This window comes from Pagrus pagrus (genome assembly GCF_965226575.1).
Source record: "Pagrus pagrus genome assembly, chromosome: 4".
Classification (NCBI taxonomy): domain Eukaryota; kingdom Metazoa; phylum Chordata; class Actinopteri; order Spariformes; family Sparidae; genus Pagrus; species Pagrus pagrus.
In genome coordinates this window covers 33,778,306-33,802,169 of record NC_140188.1, presented here as the reverse complement: position 1 = coordinate 33,802,169, position 23,864 = coordinate 33,778,306, and the positions used below count along the sequence as shown (strand labels likewise).

At 38.4% G+C, this 23,864-nt stretch overlaps 1 protein-coding gene across 6 annotated transcripts in view; it reads left to right on the top strand.

Moving 5' to 3' along the window:
* nf1a (neurofibromin 1a) overlaps positions 1-23,864 on the top strand; it is a 224,814-nt gene that overhangs the window by 91,396 nt on the left and 109,554 nt on the right. For all 6 annotated transcript variants that reach the window (XM_084350867.1, XM_084350866.1, XM_084350865.1 and 3 more), the window contains 3 exons: positions 11,170-11,293; positions 16,652-16,898; positions 22,857-22,930. In XM_084350867.1, the coding sequence (XP_084206993.1) occupies positions 11,170-11,293; positions 16,652-16,898; positions 22,857-22,930 (445 nt within the window). The remainder of the gene's footprint in view (positions 1-11,169; positions 11,294-16,651; positions 16,899-22,856; positions 22,931-23,864) is intronic.

Genomic DNA, 23,864 nt, shown 5'->3' with positions numbered 1-23,864 from the left:
GTATTTATAGAACTCCAGGTACATGCATTGATCAATTTAATAAGAAGATTTATGAATTATATGAAAGACATAATGATAAAGTGATCCTGGTTTGTGGTGACTTCAACATTGATTTGATGAAATTTAACGATCATATGAAAACTACTGATTTTGTTAATCTTATGTTTAGCTTGAGTTTCTATCCACAAATTGTAAAACCTAGCAGAATAACAAAGGATAGTCTAACATTGATTGATAATATTTTTATAAATGTATTTGATGGGAAGAGAAAAAGTGGACTGTTACTGACTGATGTAAGTGATCATTTGCCTGTTTTTACAGTGATATAAATGAACAACAAGCTAAATTTACAATCAAAAAGACAAGTTAATAATTTAGTTAGAATAAAATCACCAGAGGCAATCAAGGCGTTCAGGGCCGACCTTTCAAATCATGATTGGCAGGAGGTTTTTGTGGAGGATACTAATGAAGCATATGATGCATTTTTGGATACATTTCTGACACTATGATTGTCACTGTCCATTGAGAGAGTACAGGCAAAATACTAAAAAGAGGGAGAAAGTGATGTGTTAGAAGTGGTTATGTTTAAAGGATAACTACCGTTTTTTACAACCTGGACCTTATTTCTAGCAAAATATCTGATCATTTACTCACCCAGATAACTTTGGTGTCATTTGGCGTCGTTCGGACGAAATTAGATCCAGTGTAGCGCCGATATATCCATATAATACGAGTGACGGGGCACCGAAACGCAATGAGCATTATTTGCCACGAAACTAGTTCATTTCACCAATATTTTGTTACGATACGCTAGTGCTATTCCCCTCTGAGTCCGGGCTCGTCTGCTGTCAACATCCGGGGTCTGTAGGTTGACCTACTACCTCTGACCTGGAAGATGTCGTCTCTGAGCTGCGTGCGCACCCGCGACAGCCCGGCTTGTTTACCTGTAGCTGCTACTGCTAGTTTGACCCCGGATGTTGATAACAGCCAACCCCGGACTCAGAGGGGAATGGCACTAGCGTATCATGACAAAATATTAGTGAAATGAACTAGTTTCGTGGCAGATAATGCGTTATATAGAGGCTGTGTGTCGGTGCCCCGTCACTCGCATTATGTGGATATATCGGCGCTACACCGGATCTAATTTCGTCCGAACGACGCCAAATGACACCAAAGTTATCTGGGTGAGTAAATGATCATATATTTTGCTAGAAATAAAGTCCAGGTTGTAAAAAACGGTAGTTATCCTTTAAGTTAAGTTAAGGTTAAGAACAAAAAATCTGTTGATGGCAACAACATTGATATGTCACTTGTAAAAGAAGTGATGGATTGTGTCCTTAAGCCATTTACTTATATATGTAATAAATCTTTATCAACTGGCATTTTTCCCGACAAAATGAAAATGGCCAAAGTTATTCCGATCCATAAAAATGGTGACAAACATATGGTATCAAATTATAGACCTGTGTCTTTACTACCTCAATTTTCAAAGATTCTCGAGAAATTATTTGTAAATAGATTTGATAACTTCATTGATAAATATGAGCTACTGAGTGACCATCAGTATGGGTTCAGGAGCAATCGATCAACATCCTTAGCAGTGATGGATTTTGTTGAAAATATAGCTACGGCAGTAGATAAGAAGCAACACACTGTTGGTGTAGTTATTGATTTATGTAAAGCTTTCAACACAATCGATCATTCCTTCTGCAGAAATTGGAAGGCTACGGCATAAGAGGCATCTCACAACAGTGGTTAAGAAGTTATTTAAGTAATAGGTTTCAATATGTGGAAATTAATAAGACTAAATCACATTTTAGAAGAGTCACTTGTGGGGTTCCACAAGGCTCGGTATCGGGACCTAAGTTATTTATACTTTATTTAAATGATATTTGTACAGTGTCTACTAAGTTGAAATTTGTTATGTTTGCGGACGACACAAATGTATATTGTTCAGTGGAGGATTTGACGGAAGTACTGAGGACAGTAGAAGTAGAGTTGTTTCAGCTAAAAAAATGGTTTGATATTAATAAGTTATCATTAAATCAAAAGAAAACAAAATTTATGGTGTTTAGTGGTGCCAGGACCAATTGTGAAGTAAAATTAAATCAAGTGGAAATTGATAGAGTATATGAAACTAAGTTCTTGGGAGTAATTATTGATCATAAATTGTGTTGAAAGCCTCATATAGAATATATCAAGGGAAAAGTATCCAAATCCATTGCTATTCTTTATAAAACAAGGGACATGGTGAATAAGAAATGTCTGCATATTTTATATTATTCTCTTATATTTCCATATTTGACGTACTGTGTTGAAGTCTGGGGAAATGTTTATAAAACAAACACAGACCCTATAATCAAACTTCAAAAAAGAGTAATTAGAATAATGAACAAAGTGTGCTATTGTGAACCTACCAACCCACTATTTATAAGATCTAAGGCATTAAAATTTTCAGATATTGTGTTCTTAAAGACAATGGAAATAATTTTTCGAGTAAAGATCAACAGCCTTCCAGTTTGTATTCTTCAGTTATTTAAATTAAGAAAAGGAAACTATAATTTAAGAGGGTTATTGATTCTTGAAAGGTGTAAAGTGAGAACTAATATAAAATACAAATGTGTTTCAGTCTTGGGAGTTAAAATGTGGAATAAGCTCAGTGATGAGTTGAAGACATGTAGTTCTTTGTTGAGTTTTAAGAAAGCCTTGAAATGTAAAATAAAGAAAAATTATAAAATACAGTAACGATTACCTTCATCTTATTATTTTGGATTGTTGAGGTAATTTAATATCATAGAATGTAAAGGATAGGCAAATATAAGCCTTTGGCTTCAGCCTATTCCCTTTTCGGTCACTGTATGATATTTTCTTTTTTGTGTGTGTGTATGGTTGTAATTGTGTATAATATGTGCTGGCTAAATTGTTCACACAAAATGGTTGATTTTGATATTGGTGTTGTATGACCGAAATAAACAAATTTAATTCATTCAACTACACAAAAAAATACAGTGGTAACACGGGTTACACGTATGAGCATCCTGCAGACTGCAGCATGACTACAGTATATACATACATACATACATACATACATGGGTTAATAACTGTTACTATTAGTATTTAGCTATGCATTCATGAATTCTGCATGAATTTGTAAAACCATTGACACGTGTTTGAATGTGAGTGAGACCACTATCACCTCATATTGTCCCACTTTTGTGAACACCTTATCACAGGGAATTTTCAAATGTGACACAAACATCCACTTGGACTCAACGATGAACTCAAGAATTCATACTGTAATTATGACAAAACATCACACAAATGCATAATAGGGTACAATGATAAAATGACGACATTTTATATCCAAAAGGTCAAAGGTCAACTTCACCGTGACATCATAATGTTCTGCATAATTTTTTCTCTGGCCATTATTCATCACCACAACTCAGGAAAAGAAGGGGAACTTGTGACCATATTTCACATTTGGTGGGATACTGATTTGGTGACGCTAATCTTGGATGCCCACCTTGAAACTGTGCTGATTGTAGAGATATTCTTTGCTGCCGGGTTGAAGATGTTTGTAATGCAGCAATGTTTTAAAATTTGTAGCCCTGATGGTTGACTTCTGCTGTATGTCAATATCATCAAAACTCATTATTTTTGCTGATGTTAAACTTGAAGTGACGACAGCTTGTTTCTCACTGAAAATTATTAATTGGAATCATACATGTCAATAAAGTGAGAAAATCCATTTCAACAAGAACTACACTTTATACCTTTTATTGCTTCAAAGTCCTTACTACATAGATTATACGAGTCTGGACACGCATATAAACTGCCACTTGACTGCTGCACGGAGGGATACAACCCTGAAGTGGTAATTCTAGTTTAACATTTTGTCTTGAATAGAAACTTGAGTGATACAGTATGTGTAAAAGGCAATGTTTTGGGATTGAAGTCAGGCATCTAATCAGACTTGATCATTCCCTCTGCACTGTGCCATGCTGTGTGAACTACAGCAAGGATGGTGCAGTAAGTCAGTGCACTCTAAAATCGTTGCAGGTAATTCAGCAGTGTTCATTTTGGCAGCTGTTTTAGACTTAGGCTGCGTCCCAATACTCGCACTTCCCCTCAAAATCAGCCCTAGCCCTTGGTTTTTGCGCGTTCCCGCGGAGGGGTAGGGTGTCCCAAACTTCAAGATGAGTAAGGGAAGTGCTGTTTAGCCCTTAAAATCCCCACTTAATTTGAAGGGCCGTGCGATGCACACTTCAAATTGAGGGGAAGACTGACATAATTCGTAATCGCAACTCACAACTGTTTCCATCATGTTTTGTTGCATAAACATTGTATATTCATGACATTTAATCAAATTTCACCGTTTCCATAAGGATTTTTAAAATCGATATCATGATGCGAATAAAAATGTGTGGGTTTTCATCCACACGTTTTATTATTGTTTTGATTCCCAGCTCCCGCGCGGTCAATCTATGCAAGAGAACCGCAGGAATAGTTTACTATACTTTTCCCACAAGCCCCACATTCAAATAACCTGCCTGTCATATCAAAATATAAAAATAATTAAAACTATTATTATTATTATTATTACAACAACAACAACAACAGCTGATGACACTGCGTGATGTTTTTGTTTTTGATCGACATACCTGAAAATAATCGAACAGGAGAAGAAGGTGGCGAGGGCGGCTCCTGTTTCCTGTGTTTCTTCTCCGTTGATTTGTAAGACGGAAGTAAATGAAAACAGCCAAAGAAATTGGCAACACCACTACTGGAGCCGTCTTTTTCGAATGAGCGCTCGAAGCCTACATCGACGATACGCGTGACGTATTTGAAGACGTCTGTTACGCTAATTTGCATGAAGTGGTGTACCAATTCGAAGGTGACATTCCCTACCCCTCAACACCTGTCCCTTCATCATTGAGGGGAATCTATCTAGCGAGTGCACTTGAAACCAAGGGGTAAGGTTAAGGGAGGAGAATTAGGATTGGGCCTTAGTCTTTAGACACAAATGCTTATTAGCTTTAGTCACATTTTAGTAAATGTATTCTTCAAAGTTTTAGTCTAGTTTTTGTCAACGGAAACTTGAAAATGTGTTAGTAGTCAGTGAGAAGTCGAAGTGTCTTAAGGATAACTACCGTTTTTTACAACCTGGACCTTATTTCTAGCATAAAATATTATCATTTATTCACCCAGATAACTTTGGTGTCATTTAAAGTCCGGACGAAATCAGATCCAGTGTAGCGCCGGTATATCCATATAATAGGAGTGACGGGGCACTGAAACACAGCCTCTATATAACGCATTATCTGCCACAAAACTAGTTAATTTCACCAATATTTTGTCATGATACGCTAGTGCTATTCTCCTCTGAGTCCGGGCTTGTCTGTTATCAACATCCGGGGTCAAACTAGCAGTAGCAGCTACAGGTAAACAAGCCGGGCTGTCGCGGGTGCGCGCGCAGCTCAGAGATGACATCCTCCAGGTCAGAGGTAGTAGGTCAACCTACAGACCCCGGATGTTGATAACAGACAAGCCTGGACTCAGAGGGGAATAGCACTAGCGTATCGTAACAAAATATTGGTAAATGAACTAGTTTCGTGGCAGATAATGCTCATAGAGGCTGCGCTTCGGTGCCTGGATCACTCGCATTATATGGATACACGCGGCGCTCCACTGGATCTAATTTCTTCCGAACGACGGCAAATGATACCAAAGTTATCTGGGTGAGTAAATGATCGTATATAGGTTGCAAAAAACGGTAGTTATCCTTTAATAAACTCAATTCAATTAGGTTAATTATGTAATTAGTTATGTGCCAATAAGAATCAAATAAAACTTATTCAATATCAAATAAAAGTTAGAAATTTGAGAGAACATAAATCTCACTGAAGCAAAAAAAGTAATCTTTAAAGAAAAATCTTAGAACTTGGAAACAACTTGTTTGCATAATCATAAAACTATTGCTCTTTTACATTTTGACAGCATGTCCTTTTGTTTATAGTTGACTCTGTATCTTTCTCGATGATCAGACATTTGGCTTTATTTGCAGCTTTGCAGTTATGCTGCCAGCTTTCTGCTTTGCGCTCCATGACATTTTGTTTGCAATTCTGGAACAAACCTCGGTCAATACAATTTCTGATGACTTTGCTAATTTAACAGCATAAATTAAGAAAACCAGTCTTTTTAGGTATTAGGATCCAAAATACTCTGGCCAGTCAGGCAAGTAATTATATCATGTCGTTGCGGATCAGAAATCAAGTCGTTACATTAAAAAAATTACAGAAATGGGGGTTGATGAGTGTCCTCTCAGTCTGCATCCATTAAAGTGGACAAACAATCCCACAGAGTGGCCGGAGGTGTCATATCCTGATATATACAATTATCTCATTGCATTGCAGCTGGCATATGTATTTCTGACATGTCACATTTTCTGTCACATTATGTTGCTGTTTTGGTAGTCTGCTAACATTAAGACACTTAACAGGGGCTTAGCAAGCTAGCTAGCCATAATAATTCCATCCTCACCCCAGTGACATAAGCTACAGTGGGCCTGTCTATCTATCACTGTATCACTCTATCGATCTGTCGATGGATGGATCGATATATAGATAGACTCTAGCTTATCTGTCGATGGAAGGATAGATGAATGGATGGATAGACAGATAGACAGGCCCACTGTAGGTTATCTGTCTATGGATGGATGGATAGATAGACGGATGGCAGATAGATTGGCAGGCCCACTGTAGCTTATGTCAACGGAGTGAGGATTTAATTATTACTGTCTACGAGTGCCAACCTTCATGTTAAAGTAACATTACTTTACAATATTAGTCTGCGTAGAGTAACATATTACTTATTTCACTACTTTTTAGTTACTTTCAACAAGACATCCAAATAACCTATATAGAATAATAAAATAGCCTAGATCTTGTTAGATAATCAAATTACCTTGGCAGACAAAGGAAACACAATAGACCAGTACCTTCTATAATGTAGCCTATAATGACATGACTTTTTTATTATAGTCCACAAAACTAGGAATACATGGGCATATGTTATTCAACAATGTAAATTAAAGTGCACTCGGAAGATTAGGCTTCATTATTAGGCCTACGAAATATGGCTCATTTCAGTCACACAGAGACTGAACAAAAAACTTATAGGCTCGGCTATATTAAACACACAGAGCCTATATTAATATGGGCATTTTGGTGTGAACGGGTTCTTAAAAAAAACAACAATAAACGCTTCACTTTGGTTGGTATGGCCGATTGTAACGCGTTACATGACATGACTGTAATAATAAAATACTGAAATATTATTAGTAATGCGTTATATTACTCTGTTACCGCTAAAAGACATTTATTACTGTAACGTGTTGCTTTTTTAACGCATTACCCCCAACACTGGTCACAACGACAGAAAAGGTGACATGTCAGAAATACATACCGTCGCAGTCAAAAGTTTACATATGATCACCAAGTGGTGTCATATCCTGCCATATACAACTATCTCATTGACTCACCGGGTGTATACAGTCGTGGTCAAAAGTTACACACACTTTACATTCAAGAAAATGTATATCATGGCGTTCTTTTTTCTGTGATGGAATGAGTGGAACACATACTACTTTGTCACAAAAAACATTGATGAAGTTTGGTTCAAATTTGAATTTATGATAGGTCTTCTGAAAATGTGACCAAATCTGCTGTCCTGAAAGGACACTTATCAACCCCTATTTCTGGCATTTTTTTCTTTGTAACGACACCAATTGTTGATCAGCAAATACATGATATAATTACTTGCCTGACTGGCCATAGTATTTTTTATCCTAATACCTAAAAGACCATGGTTTTCTTATTTTATGCTGTTAAATTGGCAAAGTCATTGGAATTTGTATTGAGCACCATTCAAATTAGAGGATTGTTTTCACACAAAAGGGGGGATGTGATGCAAGGGCGAAGTACCCGGATGGGTTGCACTGAGCTGTCACTCAAAAAACCATTAGCCAATGTGGACACACGCCTGAAACCCCACCCACACGAGAGGTTTGTGCCAGAATTGCAAACAAAATGTCAGGGAGCGCAAAGCAGAAAGCAGGCAGCATAACCGCAAAGCTATACTATAAACAAAAGGACATGCTATCAAAAAAGTAAAAGAGCAATAGTTTTTACAAAAACTAACAAATGATCATTTGTTTTCAAGTTTTAAGATTTTTCTTTAGAGATTACCTTCTTTTGCTTCAGTGAGATTTATGTTCTCTGAAATTCTTAATATGTTTTATTTGATATTGAATAAGTTTTATTTGATTCTTATTGGCACATATCTAATTCAGTATCTAATAGGCATCTGCATAATCAGCAGCTTCATGTTCAATTTTATTTTTTTTCAAACATGCCAGACAGTTTGATCAGGCTGTTGTGTAGGTTGCATTTACAAATACTGCCATTAAAATCACATAAGTGCTGAAACAATTAGTTGATTAATATGCCTACCTGGCATTAGGAGCTAAGAAATCATGCACAAATACAGTTGAAACCTTGTTGTCATCATTTTATCATTGTACCCTATTATACATTTGTGTGATGTTTTGTCATAATTACAGTATGAATTCTTGAGTTCATCCTTGAGTCCAAGTGGATGTTTGTGTCACATTTGAAAAATGTGATTTGGTGTTCAGAAAAGTGGGACAATATGAGGTGACAGTGGTCTCACTCACGTTCGAACATGTGTCAATGGTTTTAGGTCAGTTAGGATTAGCAAAATTATTTATATTTGCTAAATGCCAGAATAATGAGAGAGAGAATTTTTAAGACAATTTTTTATTACTTTCTTCAAAGTCAGAAGTTTACATACACCAAGTTTACTATGCCTTTAAACAATTTGGGAAAGCCCAGATGATGATGTCATGGCTTTGGAAGCTTCTGATAGGTTAATTGACAACATTTGAGTTAATTACATTCACACCTGTGGATGTATTTTAAGGTACACCTCAAACACACTGCTTCCTTGTGTGACATCATGGGGAAATCAAAAGAAATCAGCCAAGATATCAGGAAGAGAATTGTGGACTTCCATAAGTCTGGTTCATCAATCAATTTCCAGATGCCTGAAGGTGCCACGTTCATCTGTTCAAACAGTTAAAAGTATAAACACCATGGGAATGTCCAGCCATCATAACGCTCAGGAAGGAGACAGGTTCTGTGTCCTAGAGATGAACGTGCTTTGGTGCGAAATGTGCGTATCAACCACAGAACAAAAGCAAAAGACCTTGTGAAGATGCTGGCTGAAGCTGGTAAGAGTGTCATTATCCACAGTGAAACAAGTTCTGTAGGAAAAAGCCATTACTCCAAAAGCAACATCAAATGCACACAGGGACAAAGACCTTAATTTTTGGAGACATGTCCTGTGGTCTGATGAAACTGAAATTGAACTGTTTGGTCATAATGACCATCGTTACATTTGGAGGAAAAAGGGGGAAGCTTGCAAGCCTGAGAACACCATCCCAACTGTGAAGTACAGGGGTGGCAGCATCATTTTGTTGGGGTATTTTGCTGCAGGAGGGACTGGTGCACTTCACAAAATAGATGGCATCATGAGGAAAGAACATTATGTAGAAATATTGAAGCAACATCTCAAGACATCAGCCAGGAAGTTAAAGCTTGGGTGCAAATTGGTCTTCCCAATGAACAATGACCCTAAGCATACTGCCAAATTAGTTACAAAGTGGCTTAAGGACAGCAAAGTCAGTGTTTTGGAGTGGCCATCACAAAGCCCTGATCTCAATCCTATAGAAAATGTGTGGGCAGAGCTGAAAAGACGTGTGCGAGCAAGGCGGCCTACAAACCTGACTCAGTTACACCAGTTCTGTCACGAGGAATGGGCCAAAATTCCAGCAAACTATTGTGAGAAGCTTGTGGAAGGATACCCAAAAACGTTTGACCCAAGTCATGCAATTTAAAGGCAATGCTACCAAATACTAATGAAATGTATGTAAACTTCTGACTTTGAAGAAAGTAATAAGAAATTTTCTTACAAATTCTCTCTCTCATTATTCTGGCATTTAGCAAATATAAATAATTTTGGTAATCCTAACTGACTTAAAACAGGAAAAGTTTAGTCTGATTTAATGTCAGACAGTGAGAAAAAAAAGGTTATGTGTCTTTTTATATAGTGTATGTAAACTTCTGGTTTCAACTGTATCTTCCAAATGAATGCTGTGTAGTCTTCCAACAACAGTTTGACTGGATTGTAACTGCAATGTCATGTTCAGAGCCACCATGATGTTTTTTCTGGTAAAGACAAGTAAATGAGAATGGATCAAGCATAATAACAAGCTGCTTGTCCACATGTATGGACTGCTCCTCGTGAAAAAATTATATACAAAAAAAACTAACCTTGCAGGCTATAAACGTTAGAGCAGTGTGATGCATGTGATGCGCATTCAGACACATTTTACCCGTATGTTTCATTCGAACAACAGGACAGTATATAAATAAAACAATTCAATTGTCTGACTGAAATGTTAACTTATCCTGGTCAAGTTTAACTTCAAAGTTTAATTGTGAAGGCCTGCATGTTCCATTTATAAACATTGAAGCTAGTGAATTGATGTTGGCTAACACATTAACCGAGCCAACGTTGCCCTTTCAGTGGACAAAACATGGCAAAGTGCCCTTTAGGGTGCCTTTACAGTGAAGAAAATGTGATAAAGCGCCCTCTAGGGTGCCCTTATAGTTCACCATAAATGTATCATGACTTTCTGTGTGCTGGTGCCCCACTGCATATAGCTAGTGCCCTTTGTTATTTTTTTCATTGCCCCTAAAAAATCCTGAGTTCGCCACTTTCTTTAAACATGTTTACACAGGTACAGTGTTTTGTGATACATCACCACCCTACAGATGAACGTGATTTATTTGTTGTGAGCATTGAGCATTGGAAAACATGACAAAAAAAATTGCATCAGCATTTGCGAGAGGATTAAGACTTTGTAGTAAGTATTAATTTCTAGATATAACCTGGACAGCAACAAACAACCATGAATGTCATGATTGTGTGAGAAATGGCAAATCTTCATGGATCTTGATGTTTTAAACATATTTTTGGCGTTTACAGGAAAATGACTTCTCTCCTTTTTTGTTCTTACTTCAGTTCACAGGTGCTCTTCCTTATCTGCCGCAAACTGATTGGCCAGCAAATGGTTAATGGGACAGAAGTCCTCAAGTGGCTGAGGGAGATCCTCATCTGCAGGAACAAGTTTCTGCTCAAGAACAAGGTAGAGTCCCATGTGTAGCGTGTTGCTTTGTTGGTTACAAAAAGAGTCAGCAGGCAGGTTATGAGCGACATGTCATCAACTGAACAAATGATGCAGTCCCCCTTTGGGAAAATCATTGGAAATTACACTGGATCAGGTCACTTACCGGCTTAGCAGTGTAGTCCATTTCACTAGCCCTTTTCACACAGAGACTCTCCATTATCTCCGCAGCGAAGGCTCGCCAATTCTCCGCATTCGTTTGTTCACACTGAACCAAGCAGCTCCGGCGTAAAGCCGCAACAGTGTGTCAATTCATACAGCACGCCGGTGCTGCGGATCCAAAAGAGGCGTGACGGTACACATCATGGCGTTGACATCTGTGTGGTTTTTTCAACGTGTTTCCCCGGTGTCCACCTGTTAATCTACCCACTGACTGTTTATAATCATATGGATGCATTTATAATGTGTTGTGATTGAGATCCTGACCAACCAAACATCCTGGAAAGTGACAAAGTTACGTTTTTAGCTCTAAATTACATAATTTCATAATCATCATCAGTAAACAGGACGCTGTCTCTCTCACTCGTGGGGAGGGATGCTGATTTCTGGGGGAGAGTTCACTGAAGTCTCGGTTGGGAGGGCTGATGTCGACGTGATTTTTTTCAAGACAGTTACTACAACAACACAATAGTGGAAGGACACAAACACATGGTGAGTTAGAGTTTTTTGCCGGGGACAGACGCTGTTTGTCGGGCAGAAATGTGACAAAGAGTCAGTAGGACAGACAGGATGACAGAGGCTTTTCCACGTATACCTTTTGGTATTTTATTCCTCATCATGTAAGTTGCCAAAGACACCACCAGTTAACACGTTACTGTCATTTCTCTTTTATTTGATGAGTGAAGGATCTGTGTAGCTGTCTGACTGTGAACACCATCGTATCGACACGCCCCCACTTTGCGCCTCCGGCTTATCCATTCACACAGACCCTGGCTCGCCTCTGCTGTGGCTCTGATACTACCTCCGGAGGTGCATCAGAGCCGCAGCAAAACTGTTCCCTCTCTCTGCATCAGAAACTTTCACACAGAGGACGATGCAGAGATTTGGCGCATGATTCCCGCACTCAAAGGGCAGTCTCTCTCTCTCTCTCTCTCTCTCTCTCTCTCTCTCTTTCTCTTTCTTTCTCTCTCTCTTTCTCTCTGTGTGTGTGTGTGTGTGTGTGTGTGAGAAAACTGTCAAACAGGAAACACAGGAACCCAAATGACCCGTTAGGACGGCTTGAATATGTCCAAGCCCTGAAAGAATACAAAAAACTCCTCTGTGTGAAAAAAATGCATCATATGGAGGGAGAACTCAACAAAATTGAAAAAGCCATAAATGACAACACCTTTTGGAAATTATGGAAAAACATCAACAGAAACCCACATACAGAGACCAACCCAATTCAAAATGGCAAAATCTGGAAAGATTACTTTGATGACCTCTATAAAAATCCAGAGTGTCAGGGTCTGAATCATAACCAAATTTTAACAATAGACAAACTGAAAGAACTAGAAAGGACAGTGAAGGACAACCAATGTGCCCTTGATTACCCCATCACCATTAAAGAAATACAGCACAAAATCAAAACCCTTAAAAATGGAAAAGCTTGCGGTAAGACAGCATTAACTCAGAGATGCTGAAACACAGTAACTTAAAACTCCAACTTGCCGTGCAAAAACACTTCAACATGGTGTTGGCCTCTGGATATTACCCCAGTGTTTGGAATAAAGGGCTCATTTCTCCTGTATTTAAAAATGGAGACAGGTATAACCCCAGCAATTACAGGGGCATCTGTGTTAACAGCAACCTGAGTAAACTCTTCTGTAGCATCCTCAACTCCAGATTAATCTCTTATCTCACTGAACATAATATTCTGTCTAGAAGCCAAATTGGCTTTTTACCCAAACATCAAACATCTGACCACATATACACTCTGCATACACTCATCCAACAGCATGTTCACAGAAAACACAAAGGAAAGATATTTGCATGTTTTGTAGATCTAAAAAAGGCTTTTGACACAATTTGGCACAACGGGTTATTTTTACAACTTCTCCAATATGGAATTGGGGGTAAAATGTATGATTTAATCAAATCCAAATATTCTGACAACCAGTGCTGTGTTAAAATTGGAAACAAAAGAACAGAGTTCTTCAAACAAGGGAAAGGAGTGCATCAGGGCTGCAACCTGTCTCCCACTCTGTTCAACATTTACATCAATAAACTGGCCACTCTTCTTGAACAGTCCTCAAGCCCAGGATTACATCTACAAGGCAAAGACATCAAATTCCTCATGTATGCAGATGACCTGGTTCTACTGTCCCCAACAGAACAGGGCCTACAGCAGAACCTCTCTCTGCTGGAGACGTTCTGTCAAAACTGGGCGGTAGATATCAATCTTGACAAAACCAAAGTCATGGTATTCCAGAAAAAGGCAAGGTTACAGGAGTCCAAACATGTTTTCAGGGTAAGAGGGACCACACTTCAGCATACATTGGAATATAATTACCTGGGCATCACCATCAGTTCATCAGGCAGCTTTGACAAAGCAACAAACTCCCTCACAGAAAAGGCACGCAGGGCGACTATAGCATCAAAAGCTCACTATATAAATTCAATCCTCCAGTTACAATTTGGCTAAAACTATTTAACAGTGTAATAAAACCCATCCTGATGTATGGAGGTGAAGTGTGGGGCCCTCTGATGACCCAGAGGCACCTCATGGGACACAACACCCACAGAGAAACTCAACCTTCAATTCTGCAAGGAAATCCTCAAGGTCCACAGAAACTGTCCAAACCATGCATGTAGAGCAGAGCTGGGACACTTTCCTCTCTCTCTACACATGATCAAAAGGTCAATTAAGTTCCAGGTTCACTTAGCACAAGCTGATCCTGATTCCTATCACCACAGAGCCTTTCTCAGTAACAGCCTCTGTCCAGAGACAGACCCTCTGAGAAACACCAGAGAAACCTGCCACCTCAAAACCCAAGACCTCCAAACTCTCTCCAAAACTCATCTGATATCTATAGACAAAGAGAATAAAAAGACTTACATTGACAATTGGAAAAATCAAATCAAATCCATCAATAAATTGGAGTGCTATCGCTCACTGGACAGAGAGTATTCTCCAGCACAATATCTGGTCAGCATACAAAACCCCAAACAAAGACAAACACTAACAATGTACAGACTCAGCGACCATCAGCTGCAGGTTGAAACAGGTCGGCATAAGAAAGAGTGGAAGCCCAGAGAATTAAGAGTCTGTAAACACTGCTCTTCAGGAGAAATAGAAACTGAGGCCCATTTCCTCCTCTCCTGCCCCCTGTACCAAACTGAGAGAGAGGTTTTCCTACAGCAGATAACTGCAGCAGATCCATCGTATCAGGGAAAAACATGTGATGAGCTGTTAAAAGTCTGTCTGGGAGAAGATCCACCATTTGTAAAATTAGCTGCACAATACGTAACACTCTGCCATGAAACTAGAGAAACACACAAATGCTAACCACAACCATTACTGCTATGGTATAATATTGTTGTTGTTGTTGTTTTTCATTTCTTTATTTTATATATTATTATTATTGTTAACATCATTTAATATGAACTGTATATATATGTATATATCTTTTTTTTTTTTCTTTTTTTTTAATTATATATAAGAACTTGCAACTGTCTAATGACACCCAATCTGTGTATAAGAGAGAGACAGCACTTCATCAACACACACACACACACACACACACACACACACACACACACACACACATAAGGTATACAGTATAAATATATACATTTTTATTTATTTTTATTTTTATTTTTTATTGTATTATATTTGTATATATTTGATTCTGTGAGTTGTATTTGTTTTGTTTTCATTGACTCTTGATGCTTTGGCAACATAGTTCTTGTAACAGTCATGCCAATAAAGCAAAATGAATTGAATTGAATTGTGTGTGTGTGTGTGTGTGTGTGTGTGTGTGTCTCTCTCTCTCTCTCTCTCTGTGTCTCTCTCTCTCTCTCTCTCTCTGTGTGTGTGTGTCTCTCTCTCTCTCTCTCTCTCTCAAATTCAAATTCAAATTTGCTTTATTGGCATGAATGTTATGAGAACTATGTTGCCAAAGCATCAAGAATCAATGAAACAAAACAAATACAACTCGCAGAATCAATTATATACAAATAAAATGAAAATAGAATAAAAAAAATTAAAAAAAAAAGTATATACATTTATACTGTATACCCTATGTGTGTGTGTGTGTGTGCTGATGAAGTGCTGTCTCTCTCTTACACACAGATTGGGTGTCATTAGGCAGTTGCAAGTTGTTATATATAATGAAAATATATATATATGAATATATTCATATTAAATGATGATGATAATAATAATAATACATAAAATAAAGAAATGAAAAGCAACAACAACAATATTATATCATAGCAATAATGGTTGTGATCAGCATTCGTGTGTTTCTCTAGTCTCATGGCAGAGTGTTACATATTGTGCAGCTAACTTTACAAATTGTGTATCTTCTCCCAGACAGACTTTTAACAGCTCATCACATGTTTTTCCCTGATATGATGGATCTGCTGCAGTTATCTGCTGTAGGAAAACCTCTCTCTCAGTTTGGTACAGGGGGCAGGAGAGGAGAAAATGGGCCCTCTCTCTTTCTCCTTACTGCTACCTTACTCCTTTTGGAAAGGAATTATTATTTTATATACTCGTCACTTTACTTTTTACAGAAGTCCTTTAATTAAACATTTCTGTTTTTAAACTTTTTAAACCTTTTCTGATTTTCATTTGTCATTTTGTCTTCATTGAGATAGAATGATAGTGAAAGAAAGAGTGTAGCGCTGGAGAAGTGGTGTGTGCTCTTCCTTCACATAACAATAAAATCATTTTTTGTCTTGGGTTAGGATTAAATAACAAATAATTGTGTATAGGTCAGTGTTTTTATTGAGGCAAAAAAGTAAAGTATCCAGTAATAATAGGTACTTGATTTGAATTGTAAGCATTACTACACTTATTCACTCAGAAAGTTAAGTAACAAAATGACAGTAATCCGTTACTTTACAATTAGTTACCCCCAACACTGAAGTTTGAAAGGTTGCCACTACAGTTGCAGCTCGAAGTCTTGTTGGTATTACAAAATATTGTGAAGGTATTAAAAAAGGTATTAAATTCAACTTAAGAATTTCTGTATATACCCTGGAATGGGGCTACTGACTTTGAAGCAAATTGTTGGTACTGTGATTGCTGGGAAAGGTTTAAGATTTCATGTGGCATCCTGTCTTTAAGGGAAATGATGTGTACACTGTGGATTTGGCCCTTGCTCATTACAGGAGTGCGCCACTATGGGTGGTGGCATTCCCATCTGCCGGCAAGCGCAGACAAAGCTGGAGGTATGTCTCTACATGTTCCTGTGGAGTCCGGACACAGAGGCTGTGCTGGTGGCCATGTCGTGTTTCCGCCATCTCTGTGAGGAGGCTGATATCCGCAGTGCCGCTGATGAGGTGCCTGTCCAGAGCATCCTGCCCAACTACGCCACCTTCAGTGAACTGGCCTCTGTCAGTAACATGATGGGAACAGGTAAGTGCTGCTATTCCTACCCTTTTCAACCTCAGTTGATAAAGTTTTTCATCTTGAATATAACAACTTAGCTCAATATTTAGCTCTGAACCTCACCTTCTGACAATTGCACGTAGGTTTTTTACTCTACCAAGGAGGTGATGATGTCTGTTTGGATTATAGAAGAAACACTGGCTTGATTTTCTTGAAACGTTCTGAAGCAATATAGCATGGGCCAAGGAAGAACCTTTTAAATTTTGGAATGGAACAGAACTGAGGGGCAGCTACATGAAGTGGTTTCACTTTCATTAACACTGTGGAATGGACATTTGACCATGGCAGAATAAATGCCATTCATTTTAAAATCCAGGAGATGGTGGTAAAGTTCAGTAGTGACTAAACAAAGCCATTTGTATAAATATGATGACTCCATATCACATCCACATTCAGGAGTATTCTACACATGTAGCTGTTAAAACTTAAAGACAGCAGTTGTAATGGAGTAGTTGATGACAGTGGTTCTTAAAGGTTTTTTTTCTATATATGCAAATTAAAATTTGACTCCAATTAAAATATTTTCCTTGTGAACATACAGTTTATTGTAACAACTGTTTTTTAATAACAAGTTGCCATGTTCATGGATTTTTTTTTTCAGTCTAAGCATTTGATGTGTATGTACAGTACAGACCAAAAGTTTGGACACACCTTCTCATTCAAAGAGTTTTCTTTATTTTCATGACTATGAAAATTGTAGATTCACACTGAAGGCATCAAAACTATGAATTAACACATGTGGAATTATATACTTAACAAAAAAGTGTGAAACAACTGAAAATATGTCTTATATTCTAGGTTCTTCAAAGTAGCCACCTTTTGCTTTGATTACTGCTTCGCACACTCTTGGCATTCTCTTGATGAGCTTCAAGAGGTAGTCACCTGAAATGGTCTTCCAACAGTCTTGAAGGAGTTCCCAGATATGCTTAGCACTTGTTGGCCCTTTTGCCTTCACTCTGCGGTCCAGCTCACCCCAAACCATCTCGATTGGGTTCAGGTCCGGTGACTGTGGAGGCCAGGTCATCTGGCGCAGCACCCCATCACTCTCCTTCTTGGTCAAATAGCCCTTACGCAGCCTGGAGGTGTGTTTGGGGTCATTGTCCTGTTGAAAAATAAATGATGGTCCAACTAAACGCAAACCGGATGGAATAGCATGCCGCTGCAAGATGCTGTGGTAGCCATGCTGGTTCAGTATGCCTTCAATTTTGAATAAATCCCCAACAGTGTCACCAGCAAAGCACCCCCACACCATCACACCTCCTCCTCCATGCTTCACGGTGGGAACCAGGCATGTAGAGTCCATCCGTTCACCTTTTCTGCGTCGCACAAAGACACGGTGGTTGGAACCAAAGATCTCAAATTTGGACTCATCAGACCAAAGCACAGATTTCCACTGGTCTAATGTCCATTCCTTGTGTTCTTTAGCCCAAACAAGTCTCTTCTGCTTGTTGCCTGTCCTTAGCAGTGGTTTCCTAGCAGCTATTCTACCATGAAGGCCTGATTCACACAGTCTCCTCTTAACAGCTGTTCTAGAGATGTGTCTGCTGCTAGAACTCTGTGTGGCATTGACCTGGTCTCTAATCTGAGCTGCTGTTAACCTGCGATTTCTGAGGCTGGTGACTCGGATGAACTTATCCTCCGCAGCAGAGGTGACTCTTGGTCTTCCTTTCCTGGGGCGGTCCTCATGTGAGCCAGTTTGTTTGTAGCGCTTGATGGTTTTTGCGACTGCACTTGGGGACACTTTCAAAGTTTTCCCAATTTTTCGGACTGACTGACCTTCATTTCTTAAAGTAATGATGGCCACTCGTTTTTCTTTACTTAGCTGCTTTTTTCTTGCCATAATACAAATTCTAACAGTCTATTCAGTAGGACTATCAGCTGTGTATCCACCTGACTTCTGCACAACACAACTGATGGTCCCAACCCCATTTATAAGGCAAGAAATCCCACTTATTAAACCTGACAGGGCACACCTGTGAAGTGAAAACCATTTCAGGTGACTACCTCTTGAAGCTCATCAAGAGAATGCAGAGTGTGTGCAAAGCAGTAATCAGAGCAAAAGGTGGCTACTTTGAAGAAACTAGAATATAAGGCTTATTTTCAGTTGTTTTACACTTTTTTGTTAAGTACATATTTCCACATGTGTTAATTCATAGTTTTGATGCCTTCAGTGTGAATCTACAATGTCAATAGTCATGAAAAGAAAGGAAACTCATTGAATGAGAAGGTGTGTCCAAACTTTTGGTCTGTACTGTATGTTCGTGATGATAAAGTGTTTTCTAGTTTTCACAGATGTTTGTTAAATATGTGAAATATTTCCAGTGTAGAAGTACATGTTAAATGGTCAGTTGAGATAATAATAATAATATTAATAAAAATAATAAACTTTATTTATATAGCACCTTTAAAAACAGAGTTTACAAAGTCAAAATGAGTTATTACAAGTAAAATTAATAAAAATGATAAAACAAAACAGAGAAAAGGAAGAGAGGGAGAAGAAAGAAACGAAAAATTAAATACACAAATGAATGGAATAAAATAGATACTTAATTTAGAAATATAAATGCAAAAATAGAAATAAATAAAAGTATAAAAAGCAATAAAGGACAAATATAAAGACAACATCACATAAAAGGAATTAAGGACAAATAAAAAGATTATGAGCAGTAAAAGGAATAAGGGATAATAATAATAAGATAAAAGCAATAAAGGACAGAAAGAAGAAAGAAAAAAAACATCACAAGGGAGGAATTACAAACAGACAAGTTGTCTAAGAGCAGTAATAAAAGCTAGAAAGATGAATATTCTGTTAAAAAAGGGTGACTTCACATAAAAGTAAGCCTATAAAAGTGGGATTTAAGAAGTGATTTAAAAGAGGTCACTGATTCTGCGATCCTTATCTCCTCAGGTAGGTCGTTCCAAAGTCGAGGGGAGAACAGGAGAGAGTTGCAGTAATTGGTTGTTGGATAATATGGCCAAGAGGGAGCATATAAATAGAAAATAAAATCGAACCTTACGGTACACCACAGGCAATTTGGGGTGTAGATGATGTGTAATTACCTACGGTGACCGCAAAGGTTCTTTCTAAAAGGTAAGAATAAAACCAACCAACAGCAGTGCCCTTGTTGACCATCCAGGTTTTAAGACGGTTGATTAAAATGGCATGATCCACTGTATCAAAAGCAGCATTTTTATCTAAAAGAATTAAAATTGCGCTCTCTCCTTTGTCAGCTGCTAAAAAAAAGAGGTCATTCATTACCTTGAGGAGGGCAGTTTCTGTGCTATGTAATGCTGTAAAACCTGACTGGAACTTCTCAAAGATGTTATTATGACACACAAAAGCTAAAAGATGAGTTGAAACCACTTTCTCTAAGACTTTGGATAAAAATGGTAGTTTAGAAATTGGCCTAAAATTGAGAACAGTGGGATCAAGATTAGGCTTCTTTAAGAGACGTTGGACCACAGCACGTTTAAAAATGGACGGAAAAAGACCGTATATATATAAAAAAAAAGTTAATTAAATTAGCCTTAGCAACCGTCATGAAGGCTGGTTGGGTCAACGACCCACAAGTAGCCTTAACGACTCTGAAACTCAGAGCTCACATGTGTCCTTAAAGACTCTGTAAGGACACTCCCACACAGAGTTTAAAAGCCTGCAGCTCCCCTCCAGTTAGTTGGAACAGAAGAAGCCTCTTGGATGAGAGGTGAAACGTCTTCAAGACATTGAAACACGTCCAGTTGCTTACGATACAGCACATAGAATTACCATGACCTGGATGACTGAGAACCTTCATTAACATAGGGTTAGAAAGGTTTGATAAAATTAATTAGAATACAAGGATGCTCTTGCTTCTTTAACTGCTTTTTCATACTTTTCCATTGCTTCTTTCCAGATCTCATAAAATACATGTATACCAGTTTTCTTCCATTTTCTTTCCTTTCTCCTACAGTCTCTTTTTAGGTCTTGTGTGGATTTACTTAGCCAGGGCAGTGGTGGTTTTGGTTACTTTTTAACCCTGTAGGGGGCAATAAAGTCTAGGGTGGTCTGACAGATGTGATTAAAAAGGGAGACCAGCTGCTCTGTGTTAAAATTGGAATTAAAAGCAGTTAAACTCACTTACAAAATTCTCCTCCTGACCTATAAATCTCTCCATTCCCTCACCCCCCAGTACCTGTCTGACCTCCTCCACCCCTATACCCAGTCTCAGAAGCTGCGCTCATCAGGCACACACCAGCTCTCCATCCCTCACACCAAACTGAAAACCCTCGGCGACAGAGCTTTCTGTGTGACAGCCCCCACTCTCTGGAACACTCTCCCAGCTGAAATCCACAAACAGACTTCTCTGGAGAACTTCAAAAAATACTTAAAAACCTATCTCTTTAATAAGGCCTATCAGCTCTAGGTCCACCCCCAACAATCAACTTTTCTAGTTCCTTATCTTATACGTATTTTTGTTTATCCCATCTTTTCTTTGTTTTGTATGTTCCACTTTGTTAAGCGTCCTTGGGTACCCTGAAAGGTGCTATATAAAATAAATGTATTATCATTATTATTATTATTATTATTGTCATTATTATTAAAGGATAACTACCGTTTTTTACAACCTGGACCTTATTTCTAGCAAAATATATTATCATGTACTCACCCAGATAACTTTGGTGTCATTTGGCGTCGTTCGGACGAAATTAGATCCAGTGTAGCGCCGATATATCCATATAATGCGAGTGACGGGGCACCGAAGCGCAGCCTTTATGAGCATTATCTGCCACGAAACGAGTTCATTTCACCAATATTTTGTTACGATACGCTCGTGCTATTAGCCTCTGAGTCCGGGCTCGTCTATTGTCAACATCCGGGGTCTGTAGGTTGACCTACTACCTCTGACCTGGAAGATGTCGTCTCTGAGCTGCACGCGCATCCGCGACAGCCCGGCTTGTTCACCTGTAGCTGCTACTGCTAGTTTGACCCCGGATGTTGATAACGGACGAGCCCAGACTCAGAGGGGAATAGCACTAGCATATCGTAACAAAATATTACTGAAATGAACTAGTTTCGTGGCAGATAATGCGTTATAGAGGCTGTGTGTCGCTGCCCCGTCACTCGCATTATATGGATATATCGGCGCTACACCGGATCTAATTTTGTCCGAACGACGCCGAATGACACCAAAGTTATCTGGGTGAGTACATGATCATATATTTTGCTAGAAATAAGGTCCAGGTTGTAAAAAACGGTAGTTATCCTTTAATAAAGAAGTGGCCATAAAAACCTCTGAAAACTTGATAGCAGACGTACAGTTAAAAACCCGTTGGTGGACTAGTGAGCTGTGAGAAACTGGTAAAAGTGATAGAACAACACTGAATAAAAACAGTTTGAATTAAGACACACAGATATCCTTAGTATCAAGGTTAAAAGGGCTGAGACCATAAAATAAAACCAGTCAAGGGTGTGGCCTTTTGAATGCTCGGGCACTTGTTTTGCCTTAGAGAGGTTAAAAGAGTCTATAATATCCATAAAAGATGTGACAAGGGCAGCAGACATGTATGTTAAAATCGCCTAAAATAGGAACCATGTCAATCTTGGACATAAAATGAGATAAAAACTCTGACAATTTTTAGATAAAAACACTGTTTGGAGGTCTGTAGAATATCAAAATTAAAATTGCAACTGTTGAGTGTATATTGAAACCGAGATTGTTCGAGCATGAAGATGGATATCTTCGTCCATCCTGGTTCCAAAACCCCACATTATGGAGATCAGGTGATACAGTGGATATTATGAATGTAAAAAGTATGGTGTATCATTCAATTCACAAGCAGAATGTCATTCCTCCCTCTGGAACTTGGTAAAAGTTCTGAATGTGTTGCTAACTTGAGGACTTTAACTGTTAATTTCCATAAACAGTTTGGTTCTTATCCCCACAGGCCGGTCCACCTTGCAGAAGAGGGTGATGGCTTTGCTAAGGAGGGTAGAGCACCCCACACCAGGAAACATTGAGGTAACATTCAGCTCAAACTTTAGCAGGTTTTACTGTTTTATTTAAATGGTTCACCCTCATTCATCACTGTTAGATGATGCTTGTGTGGTGTCAGACTGCACCTATTTAATTTATAAAATGAAATAAAGAAAGCAGTGCATATTTTTTTGAAAAATTAGTTAGAGAATAAGAAATAGTGTTAAAGTTTTCTAAGAAACAAATATTTCTATGAAAAATCTCCACTCTAAAACTGAAATGTTTTGCAGACAGGATTTTGATTGGCATTGGATTTTTGAGGCATGACCGGCAATTAATGGTGACCAGCTGGTCAGTGTCAGAGATATCTGATTCTGCCAGCCCGAACTGAAAGAAAGAAACTAAATATTTCATGTTATTTACCTAATTTATACACACTCCTTTCATTTAAGCTCATTGTGAGGGTCTTCACTGCGTTTTGCCCTCATTTATGCCTTTCTCCTCTGCTGCCTGCCTGTGTTTCACCGCAGTAGTCCACATAGACATGGAGCAGAGCAGAAACACGGATGTTACTCGAGTTGATGACAACATGTGTTGTTATATAGATCTGTTGCACTGGTTTAAAGTACAATATTGTAGTTGATGATTATAAATGCAAAAACAACAATACGGAGGCTCCGTTGTCCGAACCAGGGAGGCAAACTTTTAACTGCAGCGCCATTTCAACCATTTGAGTAACTAAATGAAGTGCCATACAACATGTTAAGTGGGATATACTGCAGTCTATTTTCAGTTGGATGATATTTGTACCAAAAACCTCTGTCCAGTGACAGAGCACCTTATTTTAAAATTTGTTTTAGTGAGAGTGAGAGAAGGTGCTATAACCTGGTGCAGTTTTGAAGAAAATGTATGAGTTGGGCCTATTTAATAGTCAATGGTTTATTATAAACATACATATGTTTGTGTATGCTCTCAATTA